We start from the raw sequence: 16,163 nt of genomic DNA, 5'->3' as shown, positions 1-16,163 counted from the left end.
TTTTTCTCGTTAAGTTATGACTTTATTCTCGTAATATTACAACTTTTTTTCTCGTTAAGTTATGACTTTTTTCTTGTAATATTATGACTTTTATTCTGGAAATCTCAGATTTTTTCCCCCTCAATGTGGTCCTAATACTCCGTAGTACATTTGCACTTTGGCCCTCACTGCATTACTTATATACTATATACTTTGACTATAAACTGTGTTACCTTCATCACAATGCTCAAATGTTTTGCAACTTCAAACTGATTTTTTTTTGTGCCTAAAATGGCTCATTTGATAGTAAAGGTTGCTGACCCCTGGAGTGACTTACATTAGCCATACAATCTTGATACAATATGCATTCAAGCATTGTACACAATGTACAGTAACAGTTTGACCTGTACATAGAAATGTTTCATACCTACTTACCTGTTATCTTACCATAAAAGTAATATGCCTGCATTGGCACATTTTTGTTCAGCCTTGTTTGACCTGTATGTCTGTGTGTATGTTCCTGTACATTTGATCTGGGCTCTATTTGTATGCTTAAACCTACTTGGCCAAGAATGTTGATTCTGATTGTTGATTAAGTGCTGTTTTTCAATGTCAAGAGTGAATTTCCATCTCTACTTTTAAGCCAAAATGGACAAGAAGTCCATAAAAAAAATGCAAACTCCATTTGCTTTAGAAAACTGCGATGAGACTGAAAGCTCCAGAACATCTAATAATGGACCTTGTGGTGAGATTGTTGTGTCAACTGCTGTTTCCAAGGTCAAAGATGGACTTTTAATCTACTAAGGAGATGTATTGTTTAGTTCTGAGTTATAAAATCTATTGTTTTTCACTGCTGCCTGCACTGATGGTCTGTGATTCTGTGGGAGTTCCCATGGGAGAATAATGTGTGACTCAATGCTTTCAAGCAAAGATAAAGAATGCACACGATAGAAAAACCCACGCCATCTGTGTCTATGAAACACGATAATGTAAAAATAAACCATGTAAACTTATGGAAAACGCCCCATTCAGCAGCGCTTCAATTTGTCAGCCGGAATTTATTTAAAAGGCAAACACAAGAAACACTGAAAGGATGAAATTCCAGCCACCCTGTTTTTCGGGACGCTACACGGCTCGCCAATTTGTCAGCTCCACTCCAAAATAGTTCACAAAAGGGCATGCAGGCCTATAAAACCTCCCACACCGGGAAGAGATCCTGGTGAAAGCGGCATACAGTAGCTCCTGTGCCCCCCCCAACCCTCCTCCTCCTCACCTCCTCCTCCCTACTCCATGACTAAGTGATTTAGCCAGCTCTGGTGCAGGCCGCCTCTCACTTACAATGCCTCCCTAGGTTAGTGACAGAGCGGGGAGGGTGGCAGAGAAAGAGAGAAAACCCATTTACAATGCGGCTTACACACGGCCGTCCCCCCACAGACGGCGCCCATCCTTGGATTGATGTGTGGTATGCATAGTTTTTGGGTGCAATTTGGGCACCACAGAGAGGGAGAAAGAAAGAGAGGGCAAGTCTGTGTATGTCGGAGGGTGTACGAGGGGGGGTACAGGGCTCAGGCTGTCTGTTCTCTCGCCCTCTCTTTGAGTCAATAGTGTTCCGGCAGCTGAGGTTCTTTATGAGGGGAACAATCTGGAGGGTCTTGTCAGAGTGCCGAGCAGCTGCTGTTTTCTGGCGAGCTTCTTTCATGGACCACAGGCCTGGAGTGGGCTGGTGAATACAGACGCACCCTCCCACCCTTTCCTCCTCATCACCCATCACCCCTACCTTCTCCAATTCCTCATCCTCTCCCCCAAAACCACCCCCCCTCAACACTGGAAGCCCTAACCGCACAATGCCAGATGAAGAGTGGCACAGAGGAACATGAAGAGAGCAAGAGAGTGTTGTTATTGTGCGCGACACTCCGCTCCGTCACCCGGGGTACCGTCCTTCACCCCGAACAATGCTTTCATGAGGTATGTGAAGATCCTTTCGTAAGACAAACACAGACGTTAAATAGCGTATTTAAACCATAAAATATAGCTCCGACATATTGGCACCTGTGATCACATCTTTACAACATGATGTGAGTGGATATTTGATTTTTTTTTTAATAGATCACAATAAAATCATAAGCCTGATTCAGGTTAGATTGGAAGAGGCTGATTACAGCAGAGCCTCTTGTATTTCTCCTGAGTGGGATTTACATTAGCAGAGCAGTGAGTTTGCATTTTCTCCCTTTCGATCATTGATTCAGTTAGTCATATCAGTAACACACACTGCCTCCCTTTTTCATACAGGGCTCTGTTACAACATTACATTCACTAGACTATAACTTAACAGTATGTCATTCGATTCAAGCAGCCACTTTCGGAGGAGGACACTGCTGGCACCCCCTTTGTCCCTTGCCCGGTTGTCTGTGTGTGGCGGGTGCAGCAGTGAACCTGTACTGGTTGGCTTCGGGCTGGTGTTTGGCTTCACTATCCGACAAGCGTCTCCTGTTTAGCTGCTGTCTGAAGGCACCAGGTTCCCTGTGGTGTCCAGCTGCATGCATTTACACGTGCAGGCAGACACTGGGCACTCTGTGTGGTCTCTGTAATGGACACATGAAGGACAATTAAAAAGATTACAACATGGAGACGAGAATGTGTAAACAGTAGATGATACAGGAGTTTGTACATCCAGGCCGTAAGAACTTAGAGGGGTACAGCAGGTCAGTGTACCTTCTGTTCATTGCATTTCCAATTCTGAATTTTCTAAACAAAAATTAACAAAAGGATATAACATATAGCAAAGAGGGTTTTGCTGTAAGCACATTATTTCTACTCGACATTGTCTTCGTCGGTAATAGATAATTTAAGGCTACTGTTTAAAGGTTCCAAATGCGAGATCGGGAGCATTTCTATTGCATCCGCAGGGCTCTCAACATGACAATGGCTGAGACAGTGGCTTGCAGCTAACAGTGCTAACAGTGTTAACAGTACAAACAACGACCACAGAGCTAACAGTGTTAACGTGGGAGGAAACCGCAAAGGTTATCAGCTGTAACCACCGTATGAGAGCAGTGCAAAGCGACGGTCGTCAGCTATCCAGTGGGACACACTCACATGCACGAACAGCACGCGCATTACAAAACACACAGAGGGAGAGTGACTTCATTCTCTGCTCAGGTAGACATTACTCCACTTTATCTTTACATAGACAATAGTTGTTTGCTGCTATGCTAAAGCTCTGGATATCGAATAGAGAAGGTTTAAGGGAAACAAGGATTAGCTCTATCCACAAAGAGGACGCCATGGTTGCCTCCTAACCAACCAGTTTATACTGGTAAAGACATCCCAACATGGATTTAACAATATTACATTACCTATATATTTAAGTGATAGGTAATTAAGAGCAGTAGTGACGTTTTATAGATCAGTAGAATCACTTTGCCTTCCATGATAATCGCAGAGAGAGAGGAAACGTTTTGTGCACATCACATGTCCACTTTGGGTTTAATAGCTCTCATCTTATGTCTGATCTTGTTGCTATCAACTCTTTTGATATCTTTGAAAATAGTCCCATTTTGCATTTTGTACTGATGGATATTAGATTTTTTTTGTCATTTTTGTTTCAGATTTTAAAATCCAATGAACAGGAGGTACATCAAAGAAAGGAACCGTGTTCACATATGTTAGATTATCCACACATGCAGCATCCAGCGAGAGTCCCACCTGAACCAGCTGAGCATGTGGCCAGCGTGGCCGCCGTGTCGACAGTTGTGACACCAGGTGAACCAGTTGTTGAACTGAGCGAGTTTGTTCTCCCTTGTCAAGTCCACCTTCTCATCTGACTTCCCTGTTCCTGCCAGAAAAGATTTATCCACAAGTCAATATTAACAATCAATAAAGATTTGACTATCTATATCAACGTTGGTATGAGTGACATCACATAAATAAAAAACGGATAGGCCACTGAACGTCCAGGTGCAACTGCCTCTAAATGCTGAACAAAGTCCACACAACCTCCCCTGCAAATGCTCAGTTAAGTGTTATAAACACTTAAGCTGCTGCCTGCCTGTGCCTGTTGCTGGAAATATCAGCTGAGCATCTGTCTACATACGCCACACAGGCCAATTTACCTGGGCAATTAGAAACAGGTGTTCCCATGTTCATGAGGCAGAGGGCACAACGTGGCAGCGGTTTCCTGCAGCCGGGGCAACTGGTGACTTTTGACTTGGTGGGCGAGCCGCTGACACCGTACTGGCTGAAGCCACGGCCCTGGTGGGGCATCGCCGAGCAGCTGTAGGAGATAGACTTGCCACAAAAGTTGCAGCTCACAAACACCTGTCGCACAAGAACAAACACAAAGGTCGGTTGATAAGGACCGGTGGACATGAAGGTAAAACCAACAAGCACACGCTCGCCAGCTGTCTGATTTTCACTTTGAGGGGAGAAGGAGATAAGAATTAGATAATACTGCAACAATCCCAACATGCTTAACTGTGAATATTGGAATGTCAGTGGTGTAGTTATGTAGTGCCGAGGTTCGCTTGCAGCACCAGCGTACTCATAATCACACATAAACATTTTCAGTATTAGGCTTTATAAAAGGGTCTGTTAAGTACAGTATGTGTACTATCAGGAACAGAGAAACAACAAAGACTGCTCACTAGAACGCAGGTTTTATGACAAGAATTGGAGAGCGGAGCTGTGGGTGTTACAAGCTTGGCACAAACTGCCTGTGCTGTAATAAACAGAACAAGTGTCCTATTTTGTAATGAAGGAAGTGATATGTAAGACTGTAAACAAACAAGACAGACTGCTTTGAGTTTGCCAGTGCCCTCTCACATTAGAGTCAGGTTATTTTATATCAAGACACTGTTTAACTGAGATAGCAAACGTGCATTTCCGAAAATGTTATCAAACCTAACCAGCAACCTGTAATGATTGACATGATCAAATACAAGTATTTATGGTTGCAGCTTATTATTCTTTCATTAATCATTAATCTATCATTTTTAGATTAATCGTTAGAAAAGAAAAGCAGCAAAAGCAGAAAAGCAGCAAACCCTCACATTTGAGACGGCAGCAAAAGTTTGAGATTTTCCCACATAGATGACTCAAATGATTAATTACTAATGAAAATTCTTAAGTCTCTGTCTGCATGTAAATCTGTCCTGTGATTTTCTTAACAACCATTCATCCAATCGGCTTCACACCTAAAGAAGTGTAGTGTCGAGTGCAAGCTCTTCTACAGGACATATTTATTAATAGTGCGTCATGTACACACTGTAGTGTATATGGAAAGGGGACCCCTATTAACTGTTACACCGCCAAACGACATGCTGGGCACTGCTTGCTCTCCGTCACTCGATACACTATTAAAGGGTAATTTCAATATTTTTCAAGCTGGACCCTATTTTCTCAAGTGACTAATGGGGACAACACTTTCTGAAATTGGTCCAGTATTGAGGGATAACACTGTAACTTTCAGCAGCGAAACAAGCTGCGAGGGAAAGTGAGCAGTGTCAATGTAACATTATGTCCGATAAAAGTGCTTGTTTTTGACACTGACCGGCTCAGATTGTTATTATAAGTGTCTGGTAACATTATGGAAAGGACCCTACAGAGAAATAAAACAATTTTCTTATCTTCGCTTGATCCGGTCTGTGAAATCTGAATATCTGTATACTCTGGCTCAAATAAATACGGGCGGCCATCAAATTCAAAGACCTCATCCATATTGTGGAAATCATCTAAATATTCAGCCATGACATGGACATTTTTTTTAGATAACACTAAGCTACACTTTCTGCACTCCAACACAGCAAACTCTGCCCGGCTGGCACTCGTGTTTCCACCGTGGATGTATTCGTTACCTGGGCCAGTGGTTTGGAGCTGGGGTCCAGCTTGCCTCTGTGGATGTCAAACTCGGCCCGTTTGTGCCAGAATCTCCAAGCATCCAAAAGGTTGCGGTAGTTTTCGATCCAGCATTGGACTCGAGGGTCTTTCAACACTTCACCTGGGGAACCCTGTTGGAAAAATGTTTATTTTTAGCTTTATTTCACATTATCATTTCAGTTTACACAGAGCATGGAGAAGCAGGTAAGGTGTCAAAAACAAACAGACAAAACGACTTGAACAAAATAGCGTCTAGAAGTCTCGCCCTTCCTGCACCCATCCCTTTGGTGGAATGTGTACATGTTTTTGTATATGTATGTGAGGTATACGCATAGGTGGTGGATGACTTGCACACTGCAGTACTCTATTCAGGAGCAGGTTAGGACAGGAAGAATATAAAGCAAACCACGAGAGTTGATCTACAGCATGTTAAATAAATTACAGACCTTTTCCACCACTTAAATTTCTTTAGTTTTCTGTATAGAAACAAGTGCATGAGAGCAAACAACTCTTGCTTGCTTCACATTGTTACTGGAGGTGGCAATTGTGTTAAGAATAACAGCTGTGACCTTTTCAGAAATGAAGAGGCAAGTTTTAGCATGTGCCTACTGGATTTCTCCAAGGGTGCGATCAGACCAACAGTTCCCCTTTTCCTTTGTTGCAATTTTGTGTTTAGTTCATTTAAGTTGCTGATTAAACCTTTTATTTTGGGTTCACTTATGGTGCTTTCACACCTGTAGTTTGGTTTATTTGGTCCAGAAACAAGGGGAACAAATTATACAATGCTGCATTTTAGTTCTGGTCCGGTTCCTGTTCACACTGACTTTTTACAAACGAACCAGAGAAGTAAACAAGAAGTTCTACAGACTGACAGGAAACTCACAGATTGTCATCTTGCATCATCAGGACCCACTTTAATGCTGCATAATGCTGCTATTCTGATGTGTATATTTATGTTATTTGATTAATAACGGGTAGAAGCATTATTAGTATTATTAGACTGCTAATCGACTGCATGTAATGATGAATAATGATCAAAATCTCTTTTGCAAGAAAAAAACAACTAAAGCCAGACAAAACAACAGGACAAATGCATAATGAGACAAACTAAAGCACAATACAACATCAGTGACGTAAAAGTTAAAAATCAACTAATGCGATGGTACATTCAAGTTTTTAAAATCCTCTGTAATTCATTCCATTTCTAGGTGCAAAGTAGTGGAAGGCTTCCCAAGTTCAGTATTTACCCAAAAGGAGTAACTAGAGACAAACAGGCCTGAGATCTGGTCTTTCTCTATCTACAATAGATTTATAAAAGCAAAACATGTTAAAGCTCTGATGCAAACTACAAAAGTGAAAACATATACAGTGTGTTGTGAATGTGTCAAAAGTACAAAAAAAGACCAAGTTTGCGTAATTTGTCTGTGTTTGAGTACCTTCAGCATGCAGAAGCTGGCAGTCTGGACGTCTCCAGTGCGGTCCACGTAGCTCTCCATAAGGTCTACGCCATCTTTAGTCAACCCCGTCAGCAGGATGCCCTCCAGGTTGCCCGCCTCCTTCATCTCGTTGGTTAGTTTGTCGATGTATCGAGGAAGCTGCAGCCAGATACCCCAGAGATATCCATGTTATCAAATCAGAGAAGAATGCCACATGCACTTCTGAAGAAATTCACTAAGAACTGGCGTTACAGGATGTGACAAATGCACAACAACAGTATGGTATTCAAAGATTGTCTTTGTATTGTGTTACCTGTGCGTCGCTGAGAAACATACAGGCAAAGGCTACTCGGTCTCGCACAGCAACACTGCTCTCATACTGAAATACAAAGAAATTCATCTTCTCTTGTCATTTCAAATACATAGTTTTGAATCACAATTTGGGAAAAGGAGCCCCTTACATTCAGTTAATAGCATATGTGTCTCCATATTGGCACTAAAAATGATTTCCTTGTAATGTAAAACCGCTGCAGGAAATTATTTTACACCTAATCAATTCTAAAAGCCAAGATCGTCAAAGTGACCAATAATCACAAACATGCATCTATGAGGTGTTTCATGACTTGAAACAAATCTCTTCCTGTTATTTCCCCAATAGAGACCACTGGAGTATTAACTACCTATTCATCAGTCATGTAAAGAATATGTAAATGTTTTCATGAAGAGGGAACAAAACAGCTACTGTTCAGTGAGAGAAGAGTGCCAATTTAAACACTTTTCTTTTTGCTAACTTCCCTCGTGTTTGCAATAGAGCTATGAAATTCCATGATAGTGAGAGAATTCAATACCAGCACGCCATCATAGGCTCCAGGCTCGCTGGTGAGAAAGGCAAACATGACGCAGAGGTAGGGGTTCTTCAGCTGCAGCCTCAGAGAGCTGCACATCTCCCTCCACAGGGAGGACTTCTCGTCGGTGTAGCCTGACAGAGCCATGGCAACCACATTCAGGTTCAGGTCACCTGGGAATAAGAAGGAGGCAGACACGCAGGTTCATTCACTATGTGCAAAGTCTTTACTGTAAGAGCTGCACTGTGGTCCGACATGTTTTTATTTTTTTTAATGGAGCTTCTGACTGAGTCAGTTGTTCAAGGTGACCTAGCTTTGTGGCTCAATGAAAAATAAGTTCCAAGACACTGGAATTTATTTAAAAAGACCTGTATTTTATGGTTACTTCAAATTAAAAACAACTCCATCACTTTTTCTATTCTTTATATATTATATTCTTTTTAATTTTTTTATTACTATTTTATTATTTATAATTATCATTTATTTTTTAAAATATATATATAAGCCTGGAAAAGCATCACAAAAGAAGAATTCAAAAGTTTGGTGACATCAATGGGTCACAGGCTTGATGCAGTTATTGCAAGCAAAGGATTTGCAACTAAATATGAAGTATTATTCACTTTAATCTATTTTAAGTCTATCTGTTTCTATGCTTTTGCTCACCTAAAAATGTGGTGCTCCGTTACAGACGGTGCTATCTTCTAAGTTGTGCAACAGATCAAGATGTAAATACGTGGAAATAAAAGCTGAAATGCTGGTCTCTTGTCTCATATTCATCTTTTGATGTCAAACCCAAATGTTTTCAGTGAACAGCAAAAATAAAGGAATTGGCCTCGCTGTTCCAATAGTTTTCGAGGGGACTGTATGTGCGTGTCGACAGTCATTTCTAAATGACTGCTACATTCTTCTTTTAAACTTGGTTTATATGAACTATAGCAAAATGGTTTATTTCATTTATTGCAGCTGTGTGTGTGGACTGCCTAAAGTTGTCTGGATCAGAATGTGAACCTTTGAACAGAGCCAGATTTAGCTTCATGATAAACTAAGCATCTCGTGGCTGCAGCTTCTGATTTTGTGGACCGATATGAGAGAGATTTCGATCTTCTCTAACTCTGGGCGACAAAGCGAATAAGCATTTTCCCCAAAATGTTTAACCATTCCTTTAACATTAAAGTACTGGTATATAGGAATTGCACATTTTAGCATAACTGAAATAAAATAGTTTTAATGGTTTTCTCTGCAAAAGTAAGAAAGGCAGTTTTTAGTTGGCCAGCAGATCATCGCCCTCACTACATATTTAAAAGAACATGCTGGGGGCGTGTCAGACTAAATGATTGTAGAAGCGTGCAGATGAGAATCACTACATTAAGTCGGAGCTGCTGTTTTGAGAAAAAAAAAAAACACTGTTGAGATGTGTCTGCTGACACGCCTTATCTAATGAATCACCCATCAGTCATGTTCAGAAAACACTCATTAGAACACACAGCAGAAAAACGCTTGACCTACATTGGTGGAATTTTTTTTAAGCCAAGACGTGTGTAAACAACAGCCTTCTCTCCCCATTTTCATTAAACCTCAGTGTGAAAAGCACTGCAGGATGAGTGTTGTGTGAAAAACAAGGTTCTCCTGCTGTTACATTTTTGAAATTCCCCAAGACCTTAACTTCATTTGTTGAAGGGCTCTGAAGGAAAACAGGCACTTAGCACACTAAGGCATAAACTATGATTACAAGGAGTACAATAATATACAATATTTACCACATTTCTGAGCAGTATTTATACACGCTCTAGACCTGAGTTGACATATCTTTACAAATATTGCTTACATAACTTTGTGTTGAAGCAGCATGATATTACAATGCACAATAATGCAGAGGCAGATCTCGCTGAAGTAGAGCTGCAATGATTAATCGATTAGTTGTCAACTATTGAATTAAACTTGCGGTAGGCAGAACGTTTTTGGCATCATTGGACAAAAAATCCATAATAACCTTTCAGCATATTGTAATTCAAGTGTTCTGAGAGAAAACTAGACTTCTGCACCTCCTCATGGGTCTGTTTTTAGGCTTTAAAAAATCTAGCCTGTGACAGGAGCATTTTGTCAGTCACAGGTCATTTCAAAGAGCGAGCGTTCCTATTGGCTGTTCATTCAACAGAGGCAGCTGTCAATCACTCGCGAACTCCGATCAAACGTTCAAACTAGGCAGCGCTGATCAAATATGAATTAATATTCTGTTACTGTAATGCGTGTTTCTCTCCACAAATGTTTTCAGAAACATCTTGTAGTGTACTGTTTAGCTGTAAAATGAGAAAGTTTGTTCCGGCTGGTGGGCGGTGCTCGGTATTTCCTCAACTGTTCTCAACGTGGCTGCCAGGTCACAAACTTTCTCATTTTACAGCTAAACAGTACACTACAAGATGATTCTGAATTTAAGAAACATTTGAGGCGAGAAATAGGCATCACAGTAACAGAATATTGATTCATATTTGATCAGCGCTGCCTAGTTTGACCGTTTGATTGGAGTTCGCGAGTGATTGACAGCTGCTGTGAAATCCTGCAGATGCCTTTAGGAGCACCGGAGTACACAGAGGCACATGTTTTTTTTTCAGATTACCTGTCTCATGCACTACTGTCAGGATATAGTGACCATTTTATAAAAATATTTATTCATATTTGCTCCAATTCTACCCAAAGCTGCTTTAATTGGCAACTATTTTGATAACCAATTAATCGGTTTGAGTAGTTTTTTAAGAAAAAAAAATCATAACTGTCTGATTCCAGCTTCTTAAATGTGAATATTTTCTGGTTTCTTTACTCTTCTATGTCTGTAAACTGAATATCTTTGAGTTGTGGACAAAACAAAACATTTGAGGACGTCATCTTGTGCTTTGGGAAACACTGATTGACATTTTTTACCATTTTCTGACATATATAGACCAAACAACTAATCGATTAATTGAGAAAATAATCGACAGATTAATCAATAATAAAAAGAATGGCACGCTGCAGCACATACATCAGTTTATACAAATTTATGTCAGTTTAAAATGACTAAAGTATATTTGTTTGGTCTGAAACATTCTTCCTCCCAGTCCACACTTCAAAGACGCACCTGCTTCCTCTCCCTAAACCCACTCACCCTTCTCAGCGGTGGCTCCCTTGTTGAGGATCTGGATGGCCCGGCGGATGTCCAGGTTGAACAGAGCCACGGCGGCCGCCCGCTCCCACTCGCGCTCCTGCTCCAGTGTTCGCAGGAATATCTCCACGTCGATGTCGGGGCCCCGGCTGATCCAGCCGCAGAGCCGCAGGGCGAGGCAGCGCTCCTCGCTGTGGTACCGCGGTACATCCGTCTGCCGGTCTGAACCGCTCCAGCACCTGCGGCTCTCTGTTGTGCCTGGGGGAACCAGGAAGACGTACACAGAACATTCAATGAGTCCATTTTAACAACTTTGCAATGTGCTATCAATGTAGGATAACACAGATAATTATTCAAAATGTTTACAAATGCTATTTAACCAAGGTTCTTTCTCACAAAGAGCATTTTATTATCATATGAAATTTTCAGGTGATTCAAACGACTCACCTGAGCTGATCTTTACAATATTCTTGATACCAGAGTAGACCACCGACTGCTTGTTCCCCTGCAGTTTCAGCTCCATATCCTCTACACACTGCTTCATATGTGATACTGATATAGGAATTATAACTGATTTTGCCATTCAAACAACATAATGATGGCATGAAACAGGGCAGATCAAGGAGCTTAAGAACCACAACTATTACAAGACTTTATCATAATACTCAAATTCAAACTGGACCAAAGTAGAATAACAGTTAAACTGCTAGCTAGATCCACCTAAATGTTACACACTGGTCCTTTAAACATAGACTGAGCTGTGTTGCCTTATTAACAGGGTGCTCCTATTCACAGTAGTTTTACAATGACTGTTATACCAACATAAATATGAAAACAGTATCACTTCCCCAGTAAACAGGTATTTCCACCACCTCGTCATCATCATCAAAAAAGGATATAAAAGAGATCATACCACAGAGACTTGAGCTGGGGATCGTTCCCTCCAGCCAGCAAGTGGTTTCTCCACACCTGGACGGTATCGTGCCCGTACCTGGATTGAGCCCTCTGTCTCATCTTAGTGGCGATGTCTTTCTCAATCACGCTCTCCACTCCTTCAGCCCCATCCTCCACGCAGTCATACAGGTGTCTGCCGCACGCCCACATGAGCGAGCTGGTGGAGCTCCAGGCTAGCGAGATGCGTTCAAACACGGTGAAGTCAGTCATGACCCGGTTGGCTGCCGACACCACCACCATGCGATTCTGAGAGGACGGGTGCCAAGCAAAGCTGCCAATCTGGCTTTCACAGGGCTGCACGCTTCGCTCGATGATGGTGGGCTCCGTCTCGTCGCCGATGGGTGTAGGTGTGTGTTGCATGTCGTACAGGCGGATGATGTTGCTGTCACGTGTCAGCGTGGCCAGTAGGCCATTACGGGTTGGACACCAAGCCACCTGAAATGCGAACGGAGAGCATCATGTTGTATAAAATCTACAGCATTTAATATTTTACCAACAAGCTACATCTTCAGAATCCAAAGAAACCTTAAAAATACAATTCTGATCCCAACTTTAACTAGACAGAGCTTAAGCATTTTGCTCATCTCCTCAAAAACAAACTGCATCATACCTTACTGAGCGGCTTAGGCTGCTCAGTGAGCGTGAGCACGGGCTTTTCAAACTTCCTCAGATCCCAGATGGCCACCTGGCCCTCAAAAAAAGAGGCCACACGGTCATGGAAGTGTGGGTCGACTGTCACCCCCTGGATGGCCTTAGTGTTGACAAACGTCTTCTGGCTTGTGTTTCTCAGGTCAAATATTGCAAGGTTCCGGTGCATGCCAGCCAACAGCAGCTTTGGGTCACGAAGCAACCAGCAGAGGGACAAGCAAGCATCATTCTGGCCCAACTCATACAACGGTTTGGTCACTACTGTGCTTGAGTCCAAATCCACAGATGAGAGACGAATCTTCTCAGAGGCCACACTGGCCTCTGGGGAAAACTTACTGCTAATGTCCCATATGAGGACAGAGAAGTCCGCTCTGTGCTTGTCCAACCCAGCAGCCAGCAAGTTGCTGTCCACCGGGTTCCAGGCTAAAGTGTTGCATTGACGGGCGTGCTTGGGCACAAACTCTTTCCCCACCAGCTCTTTACACGTGGAGTTGTGGCTCTGACCCAGGCTGGTGAGCACCACTCTGCCGTTAGCTTGGCCCACAGCGAGCAAACACTCGGGCTCATGCTTCGGGTACCAGGCTACACATTTCATGTAAGGGGTGTCGGAGTTAATGGCTAGTAAAGTAGCAGCAGTTTCTTCAGAGAGCGGGAGAGTGCCAGCCTTGGTTTCTGAGCTGCCCACAGGTCCGATGCGATAAAGTCCCAGCTCAGAGTCACAGATGACATAGCGGTCCGGGTGGTGGGGAGACCACAGGATGTCCGGCTTGGAGCCACTCATGATTCAAGAGGCAGCTAGAAGGATCTCAAAGAAACCTGGAGATTTGGACAGATTGGCACAGAAAATTAGCATAATGGACAAATACTAGTGATATTACACACCTCACCTTACTGAAATGGGTGCATGTTGTGCAAAAACACAGCAACGAGAAACTCCATAAATATGTTAAGGTAAATTTAATGTGTAAATTAGCTTGACCGTTAAATTTCAGCGTTACTGCTGAAGGACAGCTGAAAACACCGGACACTGAGTACAAATATAATATCAATATCATGTGCAATACTACTTTTTACATTCTCATGTGCAATATCACTGTTCATTGTGTGAAATATTAATGTCCAACATGTGCAATATTACTTATTTTTCTGTTTGTTAGCTTACTTTACCTTTTTTATTTTACTTATGTTATCTTATTTACTAATTTTAGTAAATGTATCTTACTTAATTGTTATTCTATTAGGCACTAGTGCTAGAAATAGTACTTTTTTATTTTATACACTTGTATTTTATGCACTTGTATTTAATACACTTGTATTTTATACACTTATATACTTGTATTTTATACACTTGTATTTTATACACTTGTATTTTATGCACTTGTATTTTATGCACTTGTATTTAATACACTTGTATGTAATACACTTGTATTTTATGCACTTGTATTTAATACACTTGTATTTTATACACTTGTATTTTATGCACTTGTATTTAATACACTTGTATTTTATACACTTGTATTTTATGCACTTGTATTTTATGCACTTGTATTTAATACACTTGTATTTAATACACTTATATACTTGTATTTTATACACTTGTATTTTATGCACTTGTATTTTATACACTTATATACTTGTATTTAATACACTTGTATTTTATACACTTGTATTTTATGCACTTGTATTTAATACACTTGTATTTTATGCACTTGTATTTAATGCACTTGTATTTAATACACTTGTATTTTATGCACTTGTATTTAATACACTTGTATTTTATACACTTGTATTTTATGCACTTGTATTTAATACACTTGTATTTAATACACTTGTATTTTATGCACTTGTATTTAATACACTTGTATTTAATACACTTGTATTTAATACACTTGTATTTTATGCACTTGTATTTAATACACTTGTATTTAATACACTTGTATTTTATGCACTTGTATTTAATACACTTGTATTTTATACACTTGTATTTTATGCACTTGTATTTTATGCACTTGTATTTAATACACTTGTATTTAATACACTTGTATTTTATGCACTTGTATTTAATACACTTGTATTTAATACACTTGTATTTAATACACTTGTATTTTATGCACTTGTATTTAATACACTTGTATTTAATACACTTATATACTTGTATTTTATACACTTGTATTTAATACACTTATATTTAATACACTTATATACTTGTATTTTATACACTTGTATTTTATACACTTATATACTTGTATTTTATACACTTGTATTTTATTCACTTGTATTTTATACACTTATATACTTGTATTTTATACACTTGTATTTTATACACTTGTATTTTATAAACTTGAACTTGTTGTATTTTTGAGCAATCTCTGGCACAAGAATTTCCTTAATAAACTTCTATCTTATCTTATCTGATGATTTCAAAGTAAAAAAAAGTTAGCAACCTGATTCTAACTAGCTAGTTAACAAAGCATTTGTTTGAAATAAAGGAGCCACGTGAAGTAAATGACATAGTTAATATGTAAACATGACAAAGTGTCTAAAGTCCAAAGTTTGTTGACATGCTAACTCAGCTAAGCTAAGCTAAGCTAATGCTAACGAGTGAAGGACGAGCTAACAGTTAGCATGTTGAGCTAGTTAGCAGTTAAAAACATTTACTAACAACGTAAAGTTATAATATTAACTGTGATGTGTTTACTTACAAACACGCTGCGTGTTTAAATCAGCGGGTGAATGATGATCTGGCTGCACATGTCGAGCAGCAGGAGACAACACTTCATCATCTGCTACTCTCAATGTTGTGTGTTACACCAAAACATGTCCGGGGTGTCGGAGAATGATGTCAGATACTGAAGGTTCCGGTTAGACGAGGTTAGATAGTTGGTTAGATAGTTAGTTAGATAGATAGATAGATAGATAGATAGATAGATAGATAGATAGATAGATGTTAGTAAAAAGGCAGTAGTGCAAAGTACAAAGTACAAAAAAAATATACCAGATATAAAAATACAAGGAGACGAAGAAAACTGTTAAAACTGAATATAGTGCAGAGTAACAGCTGTGATAAAGGACTATTAAAAAAAAAGTGAATATAGTGCAGAAGAGATTGTTAAAAAGAGAAAATGAATATAGTGCAGGGTAACTCCAGTAGCTTAGTCTATGAAAGTGCACTGAGTTCATTATTATCTGTCCTGCAGACCGTCCTCCTTTGTGTTGAGGTGTTGTACAGTTTGATGGCTTGGAGGACAAAGGATTTCCTGAGTCTGTCTGTGGAGCACTAAAACTAAAATG

General features: G+C 40.2%; 1 protein-coding gene across 1 annotated transcript; it reads right to left on the bottom strand.

Moving 5' to 3' along the window:
- Positions 1-989: 989 nt before the first annotated feature.
- mios (missing oocyte, meiosis regulator, homolog (Drosophila)) lies at positions 990-15,730 on the bottom strand. Its single transcript, XM_037785136.1, has 12 exons — positions 15,575-15,730; positions 12,835-13,688; positions 12,170-12,659; positions 11,718-11,816; positions 11,274-11,528; positions 8,138-8,307; positions 7,603-7,668; positions 7,290-7,448; positions 5,832-5,984; positions 4,092-4,296; positions 3,685-3,814; positions 990-2,561 (listed from the first exon to the last, which is right to left on the bottom strand). Exons 2-12 carry the CDS (start codon positions 13,651-13,653, stop codon positions 2,471-2,473), a joined length of 2,637 nt encoding a protein of 878 aa, XP_037641064.1. The 5' UTR covers positions 13,654-13,688; positions 15,575-15,730; the 3' UTR covers positions 990-2,470.
- Between the last annotated feature and the right edge of the window lie 433 nt (positions 15,731-16,163).

This window comes from Sebastes umbrosus, chromosome 11 (assembly GCF_015220745.1).
Source record: "Sebastes umbrosus isolate fSebUmb1 chromosome 11, fSebUmb1.pri, whole genome shotgun sequence".
NCBI classification, from domain to species: Eukaryota; Metazoa; Chordata; class Actinopteri; order Perciformes; family Sebastidae; genus Sebastes; species Sebastes umbrosus.
The sequence above is the reverse complement of the archived record's forward strand: the minus strand, read 5'-3'. Positions and strand labels throughout refer to the sequence as shown.

Excerpts from the sequence above, each read along its gene's own strand:
- mios (XM_037785136.1), bottom strand. The coding sequence starts at position 13,653 with ATGAGTGGCTCCAAGCCGGACATCCTGTGGTCTCCCCACCACCCGGAC. Across the intron at positions 7,669-8,137 it reads GAGCCTATGATGGCGTGCTG|TATGAGAGCAGTGTTGCTGT; the intron begins GTATTGAATTCT and ends TTTGTATTTCAG. Across the intron at positions 5,985-7,289 it reads CCAGCTTCTGCATGCTGAAG|GGTTCCCCAGGTGAAGTGTT; the intron begins GTACTCAAACAC and ends TTTTTCCAACAG.